The 26705-nt window shown below is 44.7% G+C and overlaps 1 protein-coding gene across 3 annotated transcripts in view; it reads right to left on the bottom strand.

The window, feature by feature from the left end:
- Positions 1-26138, bottom strand: part of ADGRA3 (adhesion G protein-coupled receptor A3) — a 124400-nt gene extending 98262 nt beyond the window's left edge. For 2 of the 3 annotated variants that reach the window (XM_043870819.1, XM_043870818.1), the window contains exon 1: positions 25588-26138. In XM_043870819.1, the coding sequence (XP_043726754.1) occupies positions 25588-25826 (239 nt within the window). In that variant the 5' untranslated portion in view covers positions 25827-26138. Of the gene's footprint in view, positions 1-24485; positions 24545-25587 lie in introns of those variants that run through there. The other variant, XM_043870821.1, reaches the window with a different exon arrangement.
- Between the last annotated feature and the right edge of the window lie 567 nt (positions 26139-26705).

Raw genomic sequence — 26705 nt, forward strand, 5'->3', positions numbered from 1 at the left:
TTACAATACATGCACCATGCTGTCCAATATCTTAAAGTACATTTATCATTTATACACAGAAAAGAAAAGGGGACTGATATAGGGGTAAAATGTTATTAATAGTCAAAACTGGCAAATCTGTGTATAAAATATGAGGGTTCTGCCCATTATTCTTACTCTTTCAACTTTCATGTTTGAAATTATTTTCAAAGAACAGTATAAAAAGTTTTGTATTAAAATGATACTATGCATGACAAGAATGGTCAAGTGATTCAGAAGATCTCTAAATGAGATGGCTGGGTGTCCACTTCAGTACTGAAGAAGTGGTATTTCATGCTGTGGGGAAAAAACGCTGACATTTTTGAGAAATTAGCTCCCTTAGAAAAAGGCTGTTTGGAAACAGGCATCTGACTGTTGATGGCATCTTAGCAGCAAATATTGGCTGCTTTTTCTTCTCCATCTGTTCCTCAAGTTGGTTGGATACAGGCTCTTGTAGACCCATCCTTCACATCTCTCAATTCTTCTTTATAATTCTTAAACCTTCTGCTTTGAATTTTAGAAGAAATCCTCGGTTCAGTTTTCCTGACCACTAATTTTCTGTCTGATGTGGTTCCTATTTTAATCTCGAGCCCATGTGCCACCCCCAGCCGCCACAGTCTAACATTACAACCCCAGGGTTAACGTCTCCAATTGCCTCCTTTTCTCAACAACTCCTTTCCCTCAACAGCTGCTGCTTTCCAGACTTGTCCTTCTCTTGGATCTGAGACTAGGAATTAGACATTTCCTGTATTAACTTCTCCTTGATCATCCTGCTGATTTCCTCTCGCATGCCTGACGACCCATGGTTGCTTGCTCATCTTTACAAATGGGGGTCTGGACCAATGCAGATTCCCCGCTGCAGACGGTTTCTTGGGCACATGTGAAAATAATGGGGAATGAGCAGGAAAGGGAGCTGAGCAAAAAGCGTTCATCTCAAGGCACAAAGTCTAATAATCCTTGGAAGGTAGGGACACAAACCTGGGGTCCTCAATGACAAAAACATCAACTTCTGGCTACAGTCACCTGCTGGTATTCTGCCTGGACAAATCTCCCAGCTTATTGAGAACTCCACTAAAGGGCTCTGCTGCAGAGGCGAACCCTACCACCAAGCCCGCTGAGTCAAACTCAGCGAGAGCTGGTTCAGGGCTATTCATTCCTGGCCACCACTCTCCTCCTCACTTCTGCTGCCACTCCCTGGAGTGTCAATTCTTGGGAATCGTCCAGGATCCTGTGAAGAAAAATTCATTTGCGTAGTTACTCCCTCTTCTGTCTCTGTTGGGTTATAAGTTCCCACGCCGTGTAGTTTCACCATCAATCTGATCCCATCTGTTTTATTTATTCCACTGCATCCTCAGTGCGCCCGGAGCACTGCAGCACCTTTCTCAGTTTTCAGCCCCATTAGTTATGGGCCTGCTCATATTTTCATGTTTCTTCTGTCGTTTCCAACAGAATTTTGGAAGGAAAGGAGAAAAAGTAAACAAGTGTGGTTCAATGGATATCCACTGAGGGGGTTGTAAAAGAGTCATTTCCTAAGAGGGGAGGGCTCCCTTCCTCTCCTGCATCCTCTCTAGACGCTACTGACTGGGGTCAGGCTTCCTGTCTGGCCCATCCCGGCCCCGCACACAGGGAGGCTAGCCTTTCCCTTTATGTCGCCAAAACCCATAGAAAAATCTCAACCACCTTTCACTTAGCAGAACGATGACGTTTAATCACAAGGGTACCTGCTTAAAACAATGCCTCATGCGTCCACCAAAGGTAAAGCTCCAGGTGCCCTGTAAACAGGCAGATGTCGCTGAGGAAACCCATCCGTGAGCGCTACAGCCATCTGGTTCAGCATCCAACCGCCAAAGGCTGAGCAAGGGTGGGGAGTCATGTGGGGGGCAGGGGGTGCCAGAGGGAAGCTGCAATTCTGTTCCCTGACCTGGCCACTAGTAAAAGACAAAAAGCTCAACTGAACAACTTTAAAAGCTCTCGCTGGCTTTATTTGGGCTTCCCTGGTGGCTCAGACGGTAAAGAACCTGCTTGCAGTGAGGTGCTGTGCTTAGTCACTCAGTCCTATAAACCTCTGTGTGACCCCAGGGGCTGTAGCCCGCCAGTCTTCTCGGTCCATGGGGATTCTCCAGACAAAAATACTGGAGTGGGTTGCCATGCGCTCTTCCAAGGGACCTTCCCGACCCAGGAATCAAACCAGGGCCTCCTGCATTGCAGGTAGATTCTTTCCCAGTTGAGCTACCAGGCAAGCCCCTGCAGTGCAGGAGACCGAGATCTGATACCCTGAACAGGGATCAAACTTGCGCCCCCTGCAATGAAAGCACGAATTCTTAACCACTGGACTGGCAGGGAAGTCCCTGAATAATTTTTAAAAATTAAACAGCAAGTCAAAGATATCACCAGCTAACATATTATTATAGGGTCACAATATAATTTATCACCAGACACTTGATGCTTACATTCACATTAATAATTACAGCAAGACAACAGGTGTTAACCCGGGCACATGGTCATCCTTAATACTCAAATGGTTCATTAAATAACCTTTCACGTTTCCAGGCATTTCTATCAAAGATCTGACATTTTAAGGCCTGCTTTTTCTTATAATTATTTCACAATTTTTATTCAGTACTTTTATAAATAAAAGGGTGATCTGGTGGTTCAGATGGTAAAGAATCTGCCTGCAAAACAGGAGACCTGAGTTTGACCACTGGGTCAGCAAGATCCCCTAGAGAAGGGAATTCTATCCACTTCAGTATTTTTGCCTGGAGAATTCCATGGACGGAGGAGGCTAGTGGGTTACAATCTGTGGGGCTGCCAAGAGCAGACTGAGCAAATTAACACTTCCCCTTTCTTCCACTTAATTCAGTAGTTTTATAAGCAGGAAGGAAATCTATTTTTCTGTTTTTGCATTAAGCAGTAAGTTCGCATGTTATCAAATAGCATTTGGTTAATTAAGAAAAACTAAAGGGTTTTTTTAATGCCAAACTACTGATGAGCTATGGACGGAGGTTCGTGACATTGTACAGGAGACAGGGATGAAGACCATCCCCAAGAAAAAGAAATGCAAAAAAGCAAAGCGGCTGTCTGAGGAGGCCTTACAAATAGTTGTGAAAAGAAGGGAAGTGAAAAGCAAAGGAGAAAAGGAAAGATATGCCCATCTGAATGCAGAGTTCCAAAGAATAGCAAGAAGAGATAAGAAAGCCTTCCTCAGTGACCAGAGCAAAGAAATAGAGGAAAACAACAGAATGGGAAAGACTAGAGAACTCTTCAAGAAAATCAGAGATACCAAGGGAACATTTCATGCAAAGATGGGCTCAGTAAAGGACAGAAATGGTATGGACCTAACAGAAGCAGAAGATATTAAGAAGTGGCAAGAATACACAGAAAAACTGTACAAAAAAGATCTTCACGACCCAGATAATCACGATGGTGTGATCACTCACCTAGAGCCAGACATCCTGGAATGTGAAATCAAGTGCGCCTTAGGAAGCATCACTATGAACAAAGCTAGTGGAGGTGATGGAATTCCAGTTGAGCTATTTCAAATCCTGAAAGATGATGCTGTGAAAGTGCTGCACTCAATATGCCAGCAAATTTGGAAAACTCTGCAATGGCCACAAGACTGGAAAAGGTCAGCTTTCATTCCAATGCCAAAGAAAGGCAAGAACAAAGAATGCTCAAACTACTGCACAATTGCGCTCATCTCACGCGCTCAAAATTCTCCAAGCCAGGCTTCAACAATATGTGAACCATGAACCTCCAGATATTCAAGTTGGTTTTAGAAAAGTCAGAGGAACCAGAGATCAAATTGCCAACATCTGCTGGATCATCAAGAAAGCAAGAGAGTTCCAGAAAAACATCTATTTCTGCTTTATTGACTATGCCAAAGCCTTTGACTGTGCAGATCACCACAAATTGTGGGAAATTCTTAAAGGGATGGGAATACCAGACCACCTGACCTGCCTCTTGAGAAATCTGTATGCAGGTCAGGAAGCAACAGTTAGAACTAGACATGGAACAACAGATTGGCTCCAAATAGGGAAAGGAGTATGTTAAGGATGTATTTGGTCACCCTGCTCATTTAAATTCTATGCAGAGTACATCATGGGAAACGCTGAGCTGGAGGAAGCACAAGCTGGAATCAAGATTGCCAGGAAAAATATCAATAACCTCAGATATGCAGATGACACGACTCTTATGGCAGAAAGCAAAGAACTAAAGAGCCTCTTGATAAAAGTGAAAGAGGAGAGTGAAAAAGTTGGCTTGAAGCTCAATATTCAGAAAACTAAGATCATGGCATCTAGTCCCATCACTTCATGGCAAATAGATCAGGAAACAGTGGAAAGAGTGAGAGACTTTTTATTTGGGGGGGCTCCAAAATCACTGCAGATGGTGACTTCAGCCATGAAATTAAAAGACACTTACTCCTTGGAAGAAAAGTTTATGACCAACCTATAGAGCATATTAAAAAGCAGAGACATTACTTTGCCAACAAAGGTCCGTCGAGTCAAGGCTAAGGTTTTTCCAGTAGTCATGTACGGATGTGAGAGTTGGACTATAAAGAAAGCTGAGCACCAAAGAACTGATGCTTTTGAACTGTGGTGTTGGAGAAGACTCTTGAGAGTCCCTTGGACTGCAAGGAGATCCAACCAGTCCATCCTAAAGGAAATCAGTCCTGGGTGTTCATTGGAAGGACTGATGTTGAAGCTGAAACTCCAATACTTTGGCCACCTGATGTGAAAAACTGACTCATTTGAAAAGACCCTGATGCTGGTAAAGATAGAAGGTGAGAGAAGGGAAAGACAGAGGATGAGATGGTTAGATGGCATCACCGACTTGATGGACATGAGTTTGGGTGAACTCCGGGAGTTGGTGCAGGACAGGGAGGCCTGGCGTGCTGCAGTTCATGGGGTCGCAAAGAGTCAGACACGACTGAGCAACTGAACTGAACTGATTGTTTCCAAAATGCCTAAAATGAAAAACTGCTTATTAAATAATACTTCATTTTACCTTAGGAACACATTAGCTCAATGAGAAAACAAAGCCTATTTTTCAAGGTGTCTTTAACATCATAAAGAACACTGGACACTTAATATTTATGAATACAATAAAAGCATGCTTATTTGGCATTTTAATCAAATAGAGAGCTTTCTCCTGGGACCAGAATGAGTTTCTTCTAGGATTTTGAGTCTGATTTTTAAGTTGAAATTCACGATGAACCTACTATGCATTAATCAAGTGTATTTGCGCATCTATTGTGTGCTGGGAGTTACATTAAAGGACACAATAATAGGTCTCAAGGACTAATACAACACATTAATCTTGGTATAAAGTGCTACAAGAGGACTGTATGATTCAAAGAAAATACAGAGTTTAAATGTTGCAGAAACGCAAATGAATAAGGGAAACACTTCTGAACTTTGTTGTTAAATGAGGAGGAATTCAAAGTGCAGACAGGAAGGGGAAAATCCTTTTAAACAGAGATAACCTCTCTGTAATATTTTCTTTTGCTGCATAACAAATTACCACAAACTTAGTGCTTTAAATCAACACCTATTACTTAGCACACAGCTCTGCAGGTCAGAAGCTCAGGCTCAGAGCGTGTGGGTCTTCTGCTCAGGGTGGGAGCTGGCTGCAGAGAACCTGGGTACCTATAGAGGGGATGCCCCTAAGTTAATGAATGGGGTGGAGGGAAGGAGGGAAATGAGTGCACACATCACCCGTGAAATATTCTTGCCAGAGTCATGCTTCAATCTGAGTATAAAAAAAAGTGGTACCTTGTAATTTCCACTTCCCATTGTGAATCTGTGTTCCCTTCCTGTGAATGTGTGCAAATGTCCTTTGACCACTATAACACACTGGTTGTTAAGTGTGAACTCTCAAGTCAGACTGCCTCAGCTCACAGCCTGGCTCCACCTCTTACTGCCCGGGTGACCTCAGGAAAATTAACGAGCTTCTATGCCTCCCCTGCTCAGGCACAGAAGCGAGATCATAATAATAATTACCTCATGAGCGAAGTATGAGAATCAACTAATACAACACAACCCTTAAAAACACTTAGACAGGATCTGGCACACTCAACAAACATTACCGATTATTACTGGCCCACATTTCGAATGGATTATCTGTCTCTTCTAATTTGGAGGAGGTTCTTAATACATGGGAACCAGCAATTTCCAATATGATCTTCCAAAAATTCTTAGGCAGCTGGCCCAAATGCTGGGTGCCAGTCTCTGTTAGAAGAGACTTAGAGTTCGGAAACTATTACAAGGAGTGAAATCATTATTTCTGACAAGCACAGTGCTTGCTGCTAAGCAAAGAATTGTCTAATTCTTTTGGTAAGAAAGACCTCCCTGGAGGTTCAATGGTTAAGAATCTGCATTTTCACTACAGGGGGCATGGGTTTGATCCCTGGGGCAGGGGGTGTCCCTTGTGGCTCAGATGGTAAAGAATACACCAGCAATGCAGGAGACCTGGGTTCAATCCCTTGGTCGGAAGATCCCGGGAGAAGGGAGTATCTACCCACTCCAGTATTCTTACCTGGAGAATCCCCATGGACAGAGGAGCCTGGCAGGCTACCGTCCATGGTGTCACAAGGAGATAGACACTACCAAGCAACTAAGACTTTCATACTTTGGGGAACAAAGATCCCACATGCCTCAAAAAAAGAAAAGAAATCTCCTAAGACTCTTGTAAAATTCAGAGACACTCTTTCCATGTAGCTGTTGAAACTGTATCAAACAGGAAACAACCTGGGTATATACAAAAAGCCATGTGACCCCAAGATTATAAAACCAAACAATCCAGTCATTAACCGAGTTTTGGGGTTCCGGGGCCATTGGCAAAAAAGGGCATGTGTGCCACCACCTCCCCATCCTGTGCCAGAGCAGGCATCTGAACTGGCTCTTTCCTGATGAGCTCAGGCAACACTCCTGACGGCTGCTCCCAATTCACACATGTTGTCATTCAAGGCATCTATTTACCGCACTGGTTCTACAACAGAAACTCTATCACAGCAATTACGACCTCAACGTATGTTTTATAACTGGTGGAGGCATCGTGACCAGGAACTGACCTGCCCACTGAAGGTGAACTGTGTACAGAGCCGACAGGGAAGTGCTGTGAAGCAGAATCGGTCAGAACAGTGGCATCAGAGGATGCAAAACAAATACGTGGCGACTGGGCAAAGCAGTAAGGGCGTGGGGGGAGCATGCAGGCAAGAAAAATCATCACGTGATACAAAATCTGCAGCATATCCATACAGTCTGGAAATAAAGGGGAAAATATCCATGTGTCTGTGTATGTATAAAGTCAAAAAAAGCATTTTCACGTTGCTTTAAAAAAAAGTATGCTTCTGAACTTTATGGACACCTTGTACATTCCTGTGATACTCAGAAACTCTGATAAGCAGGCTGGTAGACTAACTGGGCTGGGACTTAATAATCTCTATTTCTTTAAAGGAGGAAAAGAATGAGGATCTACTGAGAGATAGCCAGAGTTCAGTGCTAGAGCTCAAGGATTCAGATCTAACTCAGAGACAAAAAAAAAAAATCGACTAACAGGATGAAAGCACAAAGTTCCATGGTGGTTTAGCCCTAGGGAACGAGGGCAGGTCTCAGCCCGCAACTGAGGGGCAGTCAGCCTAAGAGTGGTGAGAAAAGGCATGCGGCCAAATACTAAGGACTGCACAGACCCAACATCCGCCAAGAAAACAGCCCTGCGCTTAGTTACTATTATAATGCAACAAGCCCCTTCTAATACACAATTTGAGCTTCATCAAATGTACATATGAACTCTGAGGATTTTAAAATATATCTCAATAATCTTGAATTTCAGCAGTTAAAGATACTTAAAGATAACCTAGTTCAAAATCTTATTTTACTCTTCAGGAAAGTGATACCCAGAAAAATTAAGATGTGTAAAAGGTCACATTCTACTCAGTAGCAAAGCTAATAGAGCCCCTGAACACTTTGAGTCTTGATGTTAATTCCTCTGTTTCCTGCTTTCTGGGCATTTTTGTCAAACATGGAATAGGCACACCAGCTCCCTGCTTACTCAGGCATAACGCTGACAGGTAGATGTGAGTGCTCCCTGAGAGGTGTGTGTGACGGATTCACGTCCCACGGAGACCCGTCAAAAATGCAGCTACCCACTATGAGGTTATTATTCCTTTCACCCTAACAGGGCAGCAACGCCTGAGGTTGGTCATTTATTACTCGAAGATATCACTCTAGGATAAAATTTTTGATCTCAGGAACACAGGCAAGAGGACTATTTAATAATCAATAATACTACAATGTAGTCCTAAGTATGACGCTCTGATCATTCCCATAACCACTTGCTGATAGCAAAACGAGACACTACATTTGTCCTTGAGTTACTAGGACACAATAAGTACTGAAGGAGAAGTCTCAGTTATTCCATTTTCCCATGTCAGCCAACTCTAAAGAAATGGTTCAAAGTAAAGAAGTTCCCCATCTCTTTTGTTCTGCAAAGGCTTCCCCTCAACCCCTGCTGCCATTATGAGCATTTAGGTAGTCAGTGACTTTTATGAACAGAACAAGAGTGAGAATTACAAGCTTAAAGGCCACATTCCTGGGCCAGAGCCTACACAGCATGTAACCTGAGAGGATCAATTTACCTGTCCACGCTCAGATGGCACACCTGAAAAATGGGGAGAATGCCAAGCTTATGAAGTTATCTTAACAACTAAGATGTGTATGTGGAGCATTTGGCACTGTACCCGGCACATGATAAGTATCGCCATTAGAACTTGAGTTACTAGGACACAGTAAGTACTTAAAGAGAAGTCTCAGTTATTCTATTTCTCCATGAGTCAGCCAGCTCTAGAGAAATCACGGAGTGCTGCAGTCCATGGGGTCGCAAAGAGTTGGACACGACACGACTGAGCAACTGAATTGAACCGACATCAGTTAAGGGCACTGATACCCAACTGAGCCTTGAAAAACATGGCGGTTAGGGCACCAACCCTCCACCCAGTGGAAAATCCAACTTATAGTCAGCTCTCACTATACGTGGTTCCTCCACATCTATGAATTCAACCCACCTCAGATCATGTAGTTCTATTGTTGTTGTTCAGTCAGTCAGATGTATCCAACTCTTTGCAACCCATGGACCACAGCACATCAGGCTTCCCTGTTCTTCAGTATCTCCCAGAGTTTGCTAAAACTCAGGTCCATTGGGTCAGTGATGCCATCCAACCATCTCATCCTCTGTCACCCTCTTCTCCTCCTGCCCTCAATCTTTCCAAGCATCAGGGTCTTTTCCAATGAGTTGGCTCTTCGCATCAGGTGGCCACAGTATTAGAGCTTCAGCATCAGTCCTTCCAGTGAATATTCAGGGTTGATTTCCTTTAGGGTAGATAGGTTCAATTTCCTTCCCGTCCAAGGGACCCCCAAGAGTCTTCTCCAGCACTACAATTCGAAAGCATCAATTCTTTGGAGTTCAGCCTTCTTTATGGTCCAACTCTCACATCCATACATGACTACTGGAAAAACCATACCTTTGACTAGATGAAGCTTCACTGGCAAAGTGATGTCTCTGTTTTCTAATACGCTGTCTAGGTTTGTCATAGCTTTCCTCCCAAGGAGCAAGAGTCTTTTAATTTCATGGCTGCAGTCACTGTCCACAGTGGGTTTGGAGCCCAAAAAAATAAAATGTCACTGCTTCCACTTTTTTCCCATCTATCTGCCAAGAAGTGATGAGACCAGATGGCATGATCTTAGTTTTCTGAACGTTGAGTGCTACATTGTACTATGGTACTTACTGAAAAACTTCCACTCGTAAGTGTAACCACAAAGTTCAAATTTTTGTTGTTCAAGGGTCAACTATATAAAGTTCTGGAGGCCAAGGAGTTCTACAGAGTTCTACACCTTAGTTTGTGCTATTCACAGTAGTTTAAGGCAATTATCGAGCTGGTTTTGGGAGAAAGTTGAACAAGCATTAAAAGTTTTTAACCACCTACATTAGCTACTCAATCATGGATTCTTTACAGCTACAACAGAAGTAGAAACAACAGGTTTACCAAATTAATCTCAACAGAGCTAAGCTAAGGAGTTTTCTGAAATCCTATTTCTCCTGAAACAAGAAGGTTCTTCACATTGGCTTTACTATCAACCTCCCAACAGAAAAATAGTTTCTTTCCATTTATAAGCTGTCACCATCTACTCTAAGATGGGGTAAGACTTAGTGTAAGTAAGACTTAGTACAGGAAGCCTCCAAAATCCCCCCTCATCTCTGCTCCATGTGGTGACAAGAAAACATCTGCAATTTTTAAAGTTCTATGAAACACTAAAAGGAAAAATAATGGAAACACTAACAAAGCTTAAAAACGGAAAGTCTGACAAAGTCCTTACATCATGGCCCCAGTCTGTGGTTGCTAAACTGTTCTAGTTAAGCTGATGGACAAGTTTTTCAACTTTATCCCTGGGGGAAGAACTCAAAGACAGTTCCCCTCCCGCCCCTAGTAAGGATCCCTGAAAAAAAATCAAGCCATGGCAGACAGTTAACTAGGTTTCTCTAAGTAGGCAATAATCTCAAGTAGACAATCTCTGTTTATGGTGGTTCAGGGTGGACGATATGCATTCCGTAGGGCTTTGCCTTCAAAAAACACCATCCCCTAAGGAGGTATTGCTCTCTGTGGTCATCTTGGCAGGAAAACAGGCAGCCAAGCTAGCCACTTCCTCATAGGAGCTGCTGAGCCCAAACCACGTCAAACTGATGAAATTTAATAATTAAGTGAACATGGTAACAGAGGCGGTGACCAGGAGAAGACGACACATGCAATGGAGGAATGAAAGATCTTTGAGTTTAGGCTGATTTCAGGCAAAGCGCAGTATAGAAACTAGACAATGGACTGAAACTGAAATAAGGTAAGAAAAAGCCAGGCTGAACTCATGTTCCTTTTTAAGTTTATTTGTGAAATAAGAAGAAGAGTAACTACACGGTGCTGCGGCAAGGGTGGTGTGAGGGAGGCGAGATTGTTGTTGTCTGTCTGTTTGAACAGAGGCTATTTGTGCCAAGGAGAAACATCACAAAGGAGGGGAGAAGCGTAAAACACAGAAAAGGTAAGTGACAGTCTCTCCAAAAGAAGAAGGGAAGTGGATCAAGAAAAGGAGAGAAAACAACAAAGTAATATGTGTAAGAGAGAAAGGCTTTTCACTATCAAATACAGAGTGGGAGTTTAAGCCTTGACCTTGTAGCTTGGGTACTCCGCTTTGAAGACTCTGAAGCTTATCAGTGATAGATTCATCATCCTGTGTTAAAAATAATGCAAGATTCTTCTTCTAGTTCTACTTGAGGAAGAAAAGAAAAACAGCGGGGAACATGGGCCTTATTTATACAAAGACTTACTAAGTGTTTATGTGATAGACACCGAGGATACAGAGGTAAATATCACCATCAAGAGTTTACAATCTGGTGCAGCCACTATGAACACACTATGGAGGTTCCTCAAAAATAAAAAACAGAACCACATGATCCAAAAATTTCACAGCTGGGTTTACACCTGAAGAAAACAAAGACGTTAATTTAAAAAAATACATGCACTCAACGTTTGTAGTGGCATTATTTATAATTGCCAAGATAGGCAACCTAAGTGTTCAACAACAGTTGAATAGATGAAGATGTGGTACATATATACAAGAACATTACTAGGCCACAAAATAGAAGGAAACTCAACAAAGTTGATGGACTTAGGGAATATCATGCTAAGACAAATAAGTCAGACACAGAAAGACAAACACTCCATGCTATCACTCATTGTTGCTCAGTCACTAAGTCGAGTCCCACTCTATGAGACCCCATGGACTGCAGCACGCCAGGCTTCCCTGTGCTTCACCATCTCCGGGAGTTTGCTCAAACTCATGTCCATTGGGTCGGTGCTGCCATCCAACCATCTCTTCCTCTGTTGTCCCCTTCTCCTCCTGCTTTCAATCTTTCCAAGCATCAGGGTCTTTTCCAGTGAGTCAGCTCTTCGCATCAGGTGCCCAAAGTATAGGAACTTCAGCATGAGTCCTTCCAATGGATAGTCAGGGTTGATTTCCGTTAGGATTGACTGGTTTGATCTCCAAAGGGATAGATGTAACAAAACAAAAACAGACTTTCAGATACAGAGAACAAACTAGTGATCACCAATGGGGAGAAGAAATGGGCAGAGGGGCACAATAGGGGTAGGAAATTAAGAGATACAACCCACTATGTATAAAGTAAATATGCCACAAGGATATATATATTGTACAGCACAGAAAAATACGGCCATTATTTTGTTATAAATTACACTTCATTTAAGGGCTTCTCAGGTGATGCTAGTGGTAAAGAACCCATGCAGGAGATGTGAGAGATATGAGTCCGATCCCTGGGTTGGGACGATCCCATGGAGGAGGGCGTGGCTATTCACTCCAGTATTCTTGCCTGGAGAAACCCATAGACAGAGGAAATTGGCGGGCTACAGTCCATAAGTTCGCAAAGAGTTAGACATGACTGAAGTGCTTAGTATACACAGGCATACTCCATTTAAAGTTACAAAAATACTGAACCACTATGCTGGACATTTTGAAACTAAACCAACTATACATACATCAATTTAAAAAAAAGTTCACAAAAAAATAAAATAAAAAATAAAAAAAAGTTCACAATCTGGTAAGACAGCAAGGATTGTAAATAAATAATTCCAAAGAGTATGACAGCTGCAGTAATGCATGCAAAGGTGAGGCAGGATGTGGGTACAAGGAATGGAGAAGCCGGCCTACTACTGATTACCAAGGTGGACTGCAAGTACCATGGTATTGGAAAGACTTTAGAAATCTAATCAAATCTTCACCAGCAAGGGAGAGTTTACACTTGGGCTTGTTTCAAACAAACAAAAGGAAGGTTAAAAAAAAATTTTAATCTAATAGAAAGCCCATCTGCCTTAAACATGGTACTAGAGATGAATACACCCCTAGTCAATTTCTCTTTGCCTTTTCAAGAGAAAAGAGTTGGGAAGAATTGCACAATAAAACAAAGAATGCTTTTAAGTCTTATCTTGATGGGAAATGAATCAATTTAATTAGACTTAGATTCAAGCAGTCTTGAAGAAAGAGAAGTTTAACAACTGCATTATAGAATCTGTGTTACAGCTGCATCTCCAAAGCCCGCTTTAAGTTTTCTTCAATTAAATCTCAGGAGGGTTTAGACTGAAGTGTCATCCCCAACACAATTTATAACCTGCTTTCTATCCAGCTCACAATAGGAGGCGATCACAGAAATGCCAATGAAAAGCCTACCACTCTTCTAGGTGCGAGAGTGGCAGGAGAGGACAAAAAAGTCTCCAAGCTCCATTATCTAGGGGAGGCAAGATCACATAGATGGAACTATGTATTCTAATTCAGAAATGTCTTCATATAGGGAGTGAATTTAACTCACAATCACCTACTGTATATTATGTCCCATACTGGGAGGATGCAGGGAAGCGGGGTGGGGGTGCAGCTTGGGGAGCTTAGATTACCCACCCACTCCAGCCTGGGTGGCGGACATGCTTGTTTCTATTCTGGGGAAACATCTTGGCCTGCAAGTACAGGAGTCCCTCCTATCCACAGGGGATACCTTCAAGGCCCCCAGGGGATGCCTCCAACTTCAGTATCCTTTATTTACTATTTTTTTTCCAATATATACATTCTCTGATACAGTTTAGTTTATAAAGAAGGCACAGTAAGAGATTATCAGTAATAAACTAATACAATTACGACTACACATTGTAATCAAAGTTCCATGCAGATGGTTTCCCTCTCAAAATATCTCACTGCACATATCAAAAAGGTCTTTTGCATCTGCATCTAACTAAGCACTTATCACACACTGTGGCAATAATTTTTGCAGTCTGCGGGGCAACAGCAAAATGAGCACGAATTCTTTTTTCTTCACTATTTCATGGCTAAAGGATTTGTTCTTACTGTAGATCTCAGCAACCTCAGTATATATGATTATTTTTCTTTCCGTGTTAAATCTAGAACTTTCACCTTTCCACTTAAAGAAAGCATTTTACAGATTTCTCTTTGGCACCTTTGAATCGCCAGCATCAATACTCCTACACTTGAGGGGTCGTTATGAAGTAAAATAAGGGTGGCTTGAACAGAAGCCACTGAGCTTCCAGGACAGTCGATCTGATGCCTTATATAACCCAGGTGGCCACTACGTGACGAACAGGAGGATACTCTGGACAAGAGGATGATTCCCATCCCAGGCAGGAGAGAGCGAGATTTCACCATGCAACTCAGAACAGCGCACAATTTAAAACTTATGAATTGTTTATTTCTGGAATTTTCCATTTAATATTTGTGGCCCACGGTTCACCACGAGTAACTGAAACTGAGTATAAAGGAGGATTACTGTACAATTCTTGACTACTAAGTGGAAGCACTGCTTTTGCTTTTAGAGCTAGCAATCCTGCCAAAAGATTTTCTTCATGCTCATGCCACTGTCATCCAAAAGAATTTAATAAAAATAGCCTAAGAGGTAGAGAGTGAGGATGACTGACAATTGAGCCTTCTTTGTGTTAAGACTGCATTTCACAGGCGTGCCCTCCCCCCCCAATACTGATTATTCAGGAAGAAGAGATTTCAAATGTGTACAATTCAACCATTACATAATTTAACATAACAAGGCAAAATATGGGAAGGAAAAGAAGGGCAAAAGATATCTTTTATTTACCTAAGAACCAAGAATGTCAGTCATGTGAATTGATAAAGAGCTAAAAGCAACTAGCAAATGCCTGCTATATGAGTGGATTTAGCCTCTCAACAAAATCAAGTGTCCTGCCAGGAAATATCTCTTGTCCTCATCTGCCCAACACGTCTGTCCATTATCAAGTCAAGAACATGACAAAGGCACCCACAATCCTGCCTCCTCAGTCCCAGCCAAAGCAGCAAGAAAAAAAGGAAAGTACTACATTTTCAGATGATGAGTGGTCACTCAAAAAATCTAAGTGTCAACTGGTGGTGAAAACAACTACTGGAAACTAAAAATGTACAGAGAAGGCGGCCAAATACAAATGACCCTTCTGCAGATGTGTCAAAATATATGAAACTTGACTTATAATGAGGATGTAAATTAAAATAAGCTCTTTTAAATAACTCAGACAAGTAAAGACCAAACAAAAAATTCTCAGCAGGTAGATACTTGGGGAATTGGGCCTTTCATGGATTCTCTATACTTTTGTTAGTATTTAAATTAATAATGGATTATTATCAGAAATAAATCTATTTTAAATTTAATGTACAGAAAGGATTAAAGGCAGACCAAGGCAGGGGCTATTACGTTTTGTTGTCTGCTCCACCTGAGCATCAGGCCCTCAACTACTGGTTTGCTGCCCTTAGACTCCCTCAGTTCGTCCTTCCAGTGCCACAACGCGTCTCCACAACCGTACAGCCCTTAGCCCCACGCTGTTGCTGCTGCTGTTTACGTGCTCAGTCGTGTCCAACTCGTAGCAACCCCACGGACTGTCACCCGTCAGACTCCTCTGTCCATGGGATGTTCCAGGCAAGAATACTGGAGTGGGTTGCCATTTCCTTCTCCAGAGGATCATCCCAATCCAGGGATCAAAGCTGCATCTTCTGCATTGCAGGCGGATTCTTTACCGCTGAACCATCTGGGAAGCCATTAACCCCATGAGTTGATATTAAATCCTAGTTCAGCATATCATTCCCCACTTTACATACAGTCATTTTTCTCCTCTCTTATGAATAAGGCCCCAACCTAAAGCTCTCAGTTCTCAGTCCTAAAAACATCTCCTGATTTCCGTCCATCCTTGCTCCACTTGGAACAGCCCCCTTCCCCTTGGGGCAGTTATCCTCAACCTGCCCCACTGCTCTTAGACCTTCTTTTGTTGTATCAGATGACACGTGGTGAAGAAAACACCCAGAAAACAGGTTCTTAGCCCAGGTGACAAGAGCATCACCTGCAGAGCTGTGAAAAATACCAACCTCCAGGCCCCATCCTGGAACAGTCAAGTCAGATCCTGAGACCCGGCACCTGAGCTTTTAATCCTCCCAGGTGATTCAAATCAAGGTGAAAAGCCTCAACAGCAAACTCAGCAGCCAGCTTACAGGAAAGTGGAAATAACTGCTCCCCCAAACCCTCCCCAAGCTGGGCTGGGATGCAGGGTGTGGCTCAGTGGGGCTCCCGCCTGCAGTACCCTCCACACAAACCTTAGCACTGTGTGTGTGTGTGTGTGTGTGTGTGTGTGTGTGTGTGTGTGTGTGTGTGTGTGTGTGTGTGTGTGTGTGTGTGTGTGTGTGTGTGTGTGTGTGTACACAAACCTTACCACTGCGTGTGTGTGTGTGTGTGTGTGTGTATACACAAACCTTACCACTGCGTGTGTGTGTGTGACAACATGAAACTCTGTGTGTGTGTGTGTGTACACAAACCTTACCACTGTGTGTGTGTGTGTGTGTGTGTGTGTGTGAGAGACAACATGAAACTCCTCAGAAAGAACTGCTCTGAGTACTGGAGGTGATTACGTGCTACAGGAAATCAGAGACAGATGAGGTGAAGGAAAGATTCTGTGCCCAGCAGGCAGATGTGAGGGGAAAGCAAAGGTGGTCACTGCCCACCATGGTCTATCAGTCCCGTTGGCTACGCTGTTCCTAAACCAGTCTTGCAAATATATCTTTAGAAACCTCAACGACTACAATAATTTTTGAAAGTCCACCAGTCCCTCCCCCCCAAACCTGTTATCTCCAATTCTCACTGCAAAGTGTGGCAAAGGAAGAGGATGCCGGTTAAACTGGGTCACAAAGAGGCAGGCCAGGGAGATATTGTGTTTCTGGAAGGCAAGAGGTGGAGTTCCAGAAAGGAATACAAGCACACGAGACTAGGATAAAACTGGTCTAACGGCCAAAAACAGTCACACAGGCCCACCTAAATTACGTGGATAACAGGCAGAGCAGGCAGTGAATAACTATTTGCTGAGCGAACACAAAAGCAAGCAGTTTTGAAAACTAGGATAGGAATTACGAAGACAGCCACTAGAGAAGAGGGATTACCAAAAGTCTGGTCTTCGGAAGGCCCCTGCTGTGTGTGGGAAAGCAGGTTTACACCTGGGCTTGCAGCCTGCAGACAAAGGGTGCTGAGGGGAAGCTGAGTGGGCACAGGGGAGTGGGGGAAGTCCTAGATGATTCTCATACCAATCCCTTCCGTTCATTCCCTTCAGGCTCTGAGGACAAGAAAAGGTTACCTGAGTGAAAAGCCCAGTATTTGCAAGGTGCAATGGCACTAAAAGTGGCCAGGACAGACATGTCCCTTCTGTGGGGTGACAACTACAGCTCTGTTCTGTCCCATCCAACATGCAGGAGTTTCCCTCACCACACATGCAAAATTAAAAAAAAAAAAAGCTTGGGAGAGATTGCTTAATTTAAAACTCCCTCTTCAGACTAAAACTGTCTGCGCGTGAACATAAAAACAAGCTAAACCATGCATAAACCATTAAAAATTGTATTAAAATAAATTTAGTTAGGCAACAATTAAAAACTCATTGAGCAAGTCTGCATCTACAGCTTCCTAATTTTTGCAAAAGAAAAACTGACTTAATAAGTTACTAAAATTTTAAGAATCCTGTATCCTATTTTTTGTCTGTTTTTGAGAAAAATGTTGACAACGATGAACTAGATACGTTCTCTGGACTTAAGATTTCTCCATGCGAGGTACTTCCGTGGTGGCCCAGTGGTTAAGAATCCTCCCTGCGATGCAGGGGACTTAGATTTGATCCCTGGCAGGGGAAACAAGATCCCTCAGGCAGCAGAGCAAATGAGTCCCTAACTACTGAAGCCAGTGGTCTGTAACAGAAGATCTGCCTTATGCAGTGAAGATTCTGTGTGCCACAATTAAGACTTAACAAAGCTAAATAGAGCTGCTATAATTAAAAAAAAAAAAAATTCCTCCATAGGAGGACAGCCAATACAGAAAACAACTATTTTCAGAGAAGCAACTAAATAGGAAGGAAAAAAAAGTCCTAAATACTACTCAAAGAAACTTCACCCTGTGTTATTTTCTGATTACTTTCAGGAGTTTTTACTTCCTTTATTTTTACCTATTTTAAAAAAACACCTTTATAGGCTTGGAAGGTTCCTATGTCTCTTTCTAGTATTTTATTTCTGATTTACTGCCAAACCCACCATCTTCTCATCAAATACCCCCGATGGAGGACTCCAAAGCAGATAAGAAGCAACAGGACTCAGTGGCTGGGTCATGCAAAACCTCACCAGATTGGAAAAATGCTTCCCTTATAGCTCAGTTGGAAAAGAATCTGCCTGCAATGCAGGAGACCAGGGTTTGATTCCTAGTTGGGAAGATCCCCTGGAGAAGGAAATGGCAATCCACTCCAGTATTCTTGCCTGGAGAACCCCAGGGACAGAGGAGCCTGGCAGGCTACTGTCCATGGAGTCGCAAGAGTCGGACACAACTCAGCGACTAAACCACTACCACCAAGACTTGCATTCATAGACCAAATGCCTAAGTCTGTCCAAAATTCTTCAGTATTTCTGATCAACCTGCGAAAACACGGTTTTACATATGTGCTTCTGTTCAGTTCAGTCACGCAGTCAGTGTCTGACTCTTTGCAACCCCATGGACAGCAGCACACCAGGCTTCCCTGTCCATCAACAACTCCCAGAGCTTGCTCAAATTCATGTCCACTGACTCAAACTCACGTCCATCGAGGTGGTGATGCCATCCAACCACCTCATCTTCTGTTGTCCCCTTCTCCTCCTTCTTCAATCTTTCCCAGCACCGGGGTGTTTCAAATGAGTCAGTTCTTCGCATCAGGTGGCCAAAGTATTGGAGCTTTAGCATCAGTCCTTCCAATGAATATATTCAGGACTGATTTCCTTTAGGACTGAATGATTTAATCTCCTTGCAGTCCAAGGGACTCTCAAGAGTCTTCTCCAACACCATAGTTCAAAAGCATCCATTCTTTGGTGCTCAGCTTTCTTTCCAGTCCAACTCTCACATCCATTCATAACTGGAAAAAACATGGCTTTGACTATATGGACCTTTGTCTGCCAAGTAATTTCTTTGCTTTTGAATATGGTGTCTAGGTTGGTCACAGGTTTTCTTCCAAGGAGAAAACGTCTTTTAATTTCATGGCTGCAGTCACCATCTCCAGTGATTTTGGAGCCCAAGAAATTAAAGTCTGTCACTGTTTCCATTGTTTCCCCATCTATTTGCCATGAAGTGATGGGACTGAATGCCATGATCTTCGTTTCCTGAATATTGAGTTTTAAGCCAGCTTTTTCATTCTTCTCTTTCACTTTTATCAAGAGGATCTTTAGCTCTTCTTCACTTTCTGCATATCTGAGATTATTGATATCTCTCCAGCAATCCTGATTCCAGCTTGTGCTTCATCCAGTCCGGCATTTTGCATGATGTACTCTGTATAGAAGTTAAATAAGCAGGGTGACAATATACATCCTTGACGTACTTCTTTTCCAATTTGGAACCAGTTCGTTGTTCCATGTCCGGTTCTAACTGTTGCTTTTAGACCTGCATACAGATTTCTCAGGAGGCAGGTAAGGTGGTCTGGTATTCACATCTCTTTTAAGAATTTTCCACACTTTGTTGTGATCCACAGTCAAAGGCTTTGGTGTAGTCAATAAAGCAGAAGCAGATGCTTTTCTGGAACTCTCTTGCTTTTTCTATGATCCAATGGATGTTGGCAATGTGTGCTTACCACACACATAAGATCATGTACGTCAAATGTAACTGCCCATATTTATATCTGTTCTTGAATCAGGGACCCAACAGCTATGAAATGCTGACCTAAACTAAAGAAATGTTCTCACTGGCCATAAAAGGGTAAAATTTTGAATTCACATCCCTCTGCTTGTCCTGACCTCCCACCACACAGTCCTATCGTTGCTGGCATTACTTTTATCAATAAAGAGTGATTACGTCCCCACCCACTGAGGTCTCAGAGCCCTTCCTTCGGGGACAGGACATGCTTTAGGAAGGCATCAAGAATCCCATAAAGTGACACAAGAGCACAGATAAGAAGCACTTTCCAAGTTTAGAGAAAAGAAGGATCAGAGTATTGGAAGAGACACCAAAGAGTCCACAGCAATTGGGCTGGATTAATGAGGACCCAGATTTTTACCAGGAAGGGGGCATCAGGCAAGAGTGGCAAACTTAGCCGAGGCATACAGGAAGCAAAATACATAAAAACCTGCTCAGGGGACAATGAGATGCATGCTGTGGTGAAGTAGGGAATTTGAGTATATTATTGATCCTCAGGTGAAAGAACTATGGCTTATTCTAGCCACCCCTAGCACTCAGAGCCATCCCTGGCACTCAGAGTTGTGCGTACAATATTAATAGTGTCTCAATAGATGTGCATGGGGAAAAAAGGCTGTGCTGAGAATGGGGAAATATGGCTACAGAGACGACCTTTCATTCAAAGATAAAAACCTTGATCCACATGAATTCAGACCACAGCAGCTGTCCGTGATGTTCATTAAAATCTCCCTGCTCCTTCTTGTCCTCTGTTGTCCTCACCTGGTGAAGCAGCCTGGCTAATATCCACTGTTCTCATCTCTAAGCTGAAAGCAACTGGAGAGGAAGGAAAAAAAAAAAAACATGCTGACCATCTCCCTCTGAATTGGATCACAAGGCAAAAACGGACACCACTCCACCTGGGTGACATTTCTACAATCCCCAGGTCCTTTCCAAAAGGGCCACTTCACTCTTCCTTCACTTCCTCTTCACACCATCTCCTCACCCTCTTCCCTCACCCTGCCTCTAGGTCTTTGAGAAAATGCATGCCAGGGGTCAGGAAAGCCCTCTTCATCCCACATGCCCTCCTCGGGGGTCTCCCACCCACCATTTTGCCCGAGCTCCCTCCTGTCACCACTTGGGAATGGGACAAGCCCCCTCCATCTAAAAGCCTAACACCCCACCTGGGCTCCAGCTCCCATCATATCTCACTTTCCATCACCCATTTCTCCCCAACTATTCCCAACCATACTCAGCAAGATGCAAAGATTCTCTTTCCTCACACCAAACTTCTTCCTCATCAAGGTACCAGCACCACCATCCTCACACAGTTCTCCCTTTAATCCACCCCAACCTGCCTCCTGCAGCCTCTGGCCCGCCGAGGGCACCAAAGCTGTCAAGTCTAGCTTGTTCTTACTGTTCCCGACCTCGCAGCATCTTTTCACTGGGGCGCCCCCATTCCTGTCTTCAAACCTGAACTCCCCTTGGCTTCTATGACCAAATACTCCCCAGCCGCTGCCCCCCAACCTCACCAGCTGCTCCTTCCTTCTCAGGCCCCTCCACCGCTCCAGGGGACTTCAGCCTGGGCCCCTCCTCCTTCCCATCCGGACACACTCCCCTAACTGACCTCGATCAGACTGGTGCTTGAAACACCACAGACAGACCAATGGTTCTGAAAATGGCCCTCTCTGCTTTTCAGCGGGGCCAGTCCATCACCACGGCAGAGCGCCCTCTCTCCCCTGGCTCAAAACCCAAACCTTTCCCTTCCCTCAGGCCGTGCTCAAGTCTTAACTCCTCCAGGAAAATTTTAATACCTTCCCAGGCCTCCACGGCCCCACAGCTCTCTCCTCTTAACAGGCTTCCTAAAGCATTTAAGCAATCAGCAGTACAGAATTTATTACTTAATTACAGACATTCTGAGATTGTTCCCTAGATGTCTGCTTTGCTTTGGTGCAAATCTTCCCTCTCCAACCAGACTGAAGTTTCCAAACAACACCAGCACTTCTTTTTGTGTACCTGGCACTGAGCTGCATATACCGGTGATGTCCAATTATCAGTCCTCTGACAGCAAAAGAACGTAACATTTTATAAAAGTAAAAACCAAACCCGAGCATTATTTTAGTCTGTTAAACAGTCTGAAAAAAATCTGGATTTTGTCCCAAAGTTACTTAATAAATCATAAATTTTTTTTAAAAGAAACCTTTTATCTAGAATCACCATGTAGCATCACCAGGAAAACACTAACTATGGAATACCAGGACTAAATCTGTGAAACCTTCTACCACTGACATCTTCAGATTTTTTTAAAACTTAACATTGAGAATTTCACATGAAACATAGGAATAAACAGATTCCCAACAAAATTTGTATTCACTTTGTGCGTAAAAATAATAAATAGAAGGTAATCCTTTAATGCGAAAGGCTACATAAGATACAAGGAACAAAAGTGGTCAAGCTGAGGATTTCTGCCAAACCTCTCTAGAAACACGGCTATGAAAATAAGCGCTGTTCACTAAGATAGTAGAAGGATCTAACGGAGAAGGAAATGGCAACCCACTTCAGTATTCTTGGTTAGAGAATCCCAAGGACAGAGGAGCCTGGTGGGCTGCTGTCCATGGGGTCTCACAGAGTCAGACACAACTGAATCAACTTAGCATGCATTGGAGAAAGAAATGTCAACCCACTCCAGTGTTCTTGCCTGGAGAATCCCAGGGACGGAGCAGCCTGGTGGGCTGCCCTCTATGGGGTCGCAGAGTCAGACACAACTGAAGCGACTTAGCAGCAGCAGAAGCAGTTTTTTATGCTACATTGAAGTCCAGTTCATCCACTAAGAAGAAATAACCTTATTTTTCACTATTAAAGAAAAAGAAAACGTCAATTCTTGCCATCCTTTCAACCCCCAACTTTCCATTCGGCAGCCACATCACAACTCAGCTGAAAACGCTTGGCCACAACGAAGGAATTAGAGAGCCCACCTGTCCTTGACTTGTCCCCACAGCGCCCCAAACCCCTACCACCATCACCACCATTCCAAGCACTAGACATGTGTCCTTGACACTCCAGCAACTTCAAATGCACAACTCCTCAAGCATCTCCACTACCCTGGGCCTGCCGGGGCCTCCCACCTCTCACCCCCTCATTTCCTCCACAGTATCTTTCTCATACTTCTCAAACTGGGTATGGGTTCTCAGATCCTCGACCCCACCCACTATGCCCCAGAGGAACCCCGGTTGCCCTCTTACGGGTTCCTTTTGCTAATTGTGCTCCCTGATATTAGAGTGTTTACCATACTGTCCTGAGACTTCATGAAACTTTCTCCTCAAATCTCTGTGAGTTCCTGGAGAAGAAAGATGATGTTTTTGTCTATATTCTGTATGAACTGAAAAGTGAGTGTGCCCCAAAACCAAAGGCCCAAGTTCTCACCCCTAGTACCTCTGAAAAGAACCCTGCTGGGAAATAGGGTTGGTTTTTGTGGGTTTTTCTGCAGATGGAACTAAGTCATGAATCTTGAGAAAAGAGCATCCTGGACTTCCAGTGGACCCCTAAATTCAAAGACTGGTGTCTCATAAGAGAAAGGAGAGTACTTGAAAGACACCACAGGGAAGACCACTGGAAGACAGAAACAGATTGGAATTGAGCTGCCACAAGCCAAGGAAAGTCAGAAGCGGAAAAGAGGCAAGGATTCTCCAGGGCCTTGGCAGGAACATGGCCCTGCTAAAACCCTTGCTTTTGGACTTCTGGCTTCCAGAATGGTGAGAGAAGAAATTTGCTGTCTTAAGCCATCAAAGTAGTGATTAATCTACCACAGTCCTAGGAAAATAACACCTAGTCCAAACCTCAACATACTGCCAATGATCTAGAAATGATTTAATTTAAAAAAAAAACTGCGTTGAACTAAGGAAGACAGGGAGTGAAGATGAAAAAGCATGCGAACTGCAGGGCAAGAATCCAGGGCACGGACCCCCTCGCTATAAGTTTATCACTGGAACTTGAGCAAGTCACTTATCTACTATGACCCTCTAATTTATTCTCTAGGAAAATGAGGAAACTGGCCCAGAACACTCCCCCACCATTCTGAAACCAACTTCATCCAGATCAACTTGATCTGATCCTTAATTATAATTCTTCCCATTCACTAAATTATTTTAAAGGGCTTTCGGGTGCAAAAAAAAAAAAAGGATTAAAATGACATTTCAAAGGCACATATTTTAATCAGTTCGTTAAAATTCAATGAAATAGTTTGATCATATGCTGAAAAGTTATTTTCTACAATATCAACTTTTTTTCCCCTGCGAAATCAACAATTTACAAGTAGCTGCTTTAATTCTGCTGGGACTGTTGACAATTGAGGAAAAATCGACCTAAACTTGAATCAGCTTAAGTGTCACTGATTCAGAAGCCAAATATATGACTAATTTCTTCAGAGTAACAAGGGATATCTCCAAAACAAAGGTTTCCTCCACTAGACTCCAGGCTGTAATTATGGGCCCATACTCAAGATTTCCACTTCAAAGAATCTGGCTAAGAAATAAATACAGCTGCTGCCACTACCAAGTGGTCAAGTGCCGGTAAAGGAATCAAAACAAAACAAAAACTCTTTTACCATTTTCAGGCCTCCATAAACAGAAACACACCAGTTTCCCTGTGTTAAACCTTTCCTAATTCAAACAAATGGAAAGAACAAAGGTGTTAGTAATGAAATCTGTACTTACCCATAAATCCTGCTAGGGTTAATTTGGGTTAAATTAAAAACCATATTTCTGGGCTAAATTAAAAACCATATTTTAAGTTCTTTCACAGGTCACGCTGTTCCTCTTGCCTTCATGTTTTTATAGTGGCAGCCTTGATTCTTTTTTAGGAAACCAACCAAAACAACACAAGGCGCCGAGGGACTCATATTTCAGTTCCACAAAGTACCCATCAGAAACACTTTTAAACTGTCCCAAACCAATTCATCGTTCAGAAAATAAAATCAAGAGTCACCGGGGCCAAGAGTTCATCCAGAATTGGCAGAACCACGCTTGCAAAACTGGACAGTGAATCGTAGCACAGAGTTAGGAGACCAAAAATTTTTCTTTCCAGGTGGAAACTCAATCCGAAAATCAAATCCCTTGAGTTGGAAGACTCAACAAACCCAGTTTGCAAATCTGAAGTTCTCGGCTGTAAAGATAAGCTCTCATACCCAAGAACCCGGGGGTCGAAGGTGCACGATTTCATCTCAAATATATTTCTGAGCCCTTAAAAATAACTCTTATTTTCCAAGGTGCTCTTTAATGTAATAAAACTCAGCTAGCAAAAGCAAAGCCAACAGTCTGGAAGTTTGGAGATCACACACAGTGGCGTTCAAAGTCCCTGTGTGGCTTTAGTATCCTGCAAACTAGCGTCCAAATAACTTGTGCAAGGAGCTGAAGGGCTGGCCCTTCTAGCCCAGCTCTGTTTTCCTGCCGCCCAAGCAAAGGATGAATGAGCTTTAACTCCGCCGCCTGCGTGTTTACTTGCATCCTCACGTGGCACCGCGCAGCTCACAAGCACTGCGCCGGGACCGCGCGGGGGAACCCTAAAACTTTTACTTTGCAAACTAGCGGAGCGACGCGGGCACACACCCGCTCGCCAGCCACAGAAACGCCTCCAGGCAGAGCCCCCCCGGGGCTTCCCCAGCATCACCCCCGCCGGCGACTGCACGCACAGAAAGGCGCGGGGGTGGCGGCGGGACCCTCTTCCAAGTCGCGAGAAGGGAGAAGCGGCGCGACGGAAAGCGGCTGGGACGGAGGAGACCCGGCGCCAGGACAGAGGGGCGCCCCGCGGGCTACTCACAGGGTGACCGTGCGGTTCGGCAGCGTGTCCGGGGGCAGGACCTGCGCGAGCTCCAAGCTGCTGCACACCACCTTGCCCTCGGCGGCGCCCGCCGCCCTCCCGGCCCCTCGGGGCCGCCCGTCGTGCTTGCAGCCCGGGGGCAGAGCCACGGCCTCGCCGCCCAGCAGCGCGAGCAGCGCCAGCGGCAGCAGCAGAAGGGGCGGCGGCGGGGGGCCCCGCGGGCGCCGGGGCCGTTCCATGCTGCGGGCCGGGTGGCCGGCCGGGGCCTGCGGGCCGAGCGACGCAGCGCTGGCCTAGCGGGCCGCCCCGGTGGCCCGGAGGACGGGAGCGCAGCGCGGGCCCGGCGGCGCCCGGAGTCTCGTGGTGGCCGGAGGACGCGCCCTCCTCGGCGCCGACATGCTCCTTTGTCCGCAGCTGCCGCGCTCGGCCTCCGGGGAGCCGCGGGGTCACGGCCGCGTGGGTCCCAGCGCCGCTCTACGGCCGGGCGGGAGCGCCGCCGCTTCCTCCACCGCCTCCTCAGTCGCCGCCGCCTCCCCCGGCCACTGCCCGCGGCGGCTCCTCCCCGCCCGCCGCCCCCGCCCCTTCCCCTCGCCGCCTCCTTCTCCTCCTCCTCCTCCACTACCTCGCCGTCTCCGCTCCCCTCGCCGCCCGCGGCTCCAGGAAGGAGGGGCGTGCTCCGGGACCCGCGCCGCCCGCCGCGGGGCCGGACCCCCGGTACCTAGGCGCTCCCGGCTTCCGGGCCGGAGTTGTGGGGCAGCGGGAGTGCCGTAACTCGTGGGGAGGGCGGAAGAAAGTTCTAGTCCAAACTCCAGCCACAGTGGTCACTCTCGCAATTCTCTCCGCCGCCTCCAGACAAAGGCGCCCCGTGTGTCCCTGGGGCCCGCGCGTTCCTCCCGGCGAGCCCCAGTCCTGGGCTTGGGGAGGGGGAGGAGAGCAGGGCTCAGTTTCTTTGGAGAACCCAAGAAAGAGTGCCCCAAACCAACAGACTTCAAAGGAATCGCCTTCCCTCCTCTCTGCAGAGATCTCTAACCTCCTCTAGGTACTGCGTAGTCTCATTTGTCCCAGATACAGCCGAGCTGGGAACAGGGTCCTGTCCCAGAAAAAGGACCCTCCAAAGC

This window comes from Cervus elaphus, chromosome 17 (assembly GCF_910594005.1).
Source record: "Cervus elaphus chromosome 17, mCerEla1.1, whole genome shotgun sequence".
In the NCBI taxonomy this organism is placed as follows: Eukaryota; Metazoa; Chordata; class Mammalia; order Artiodactyla; family Cervidae; genus Cervus; species Cervus elaphus.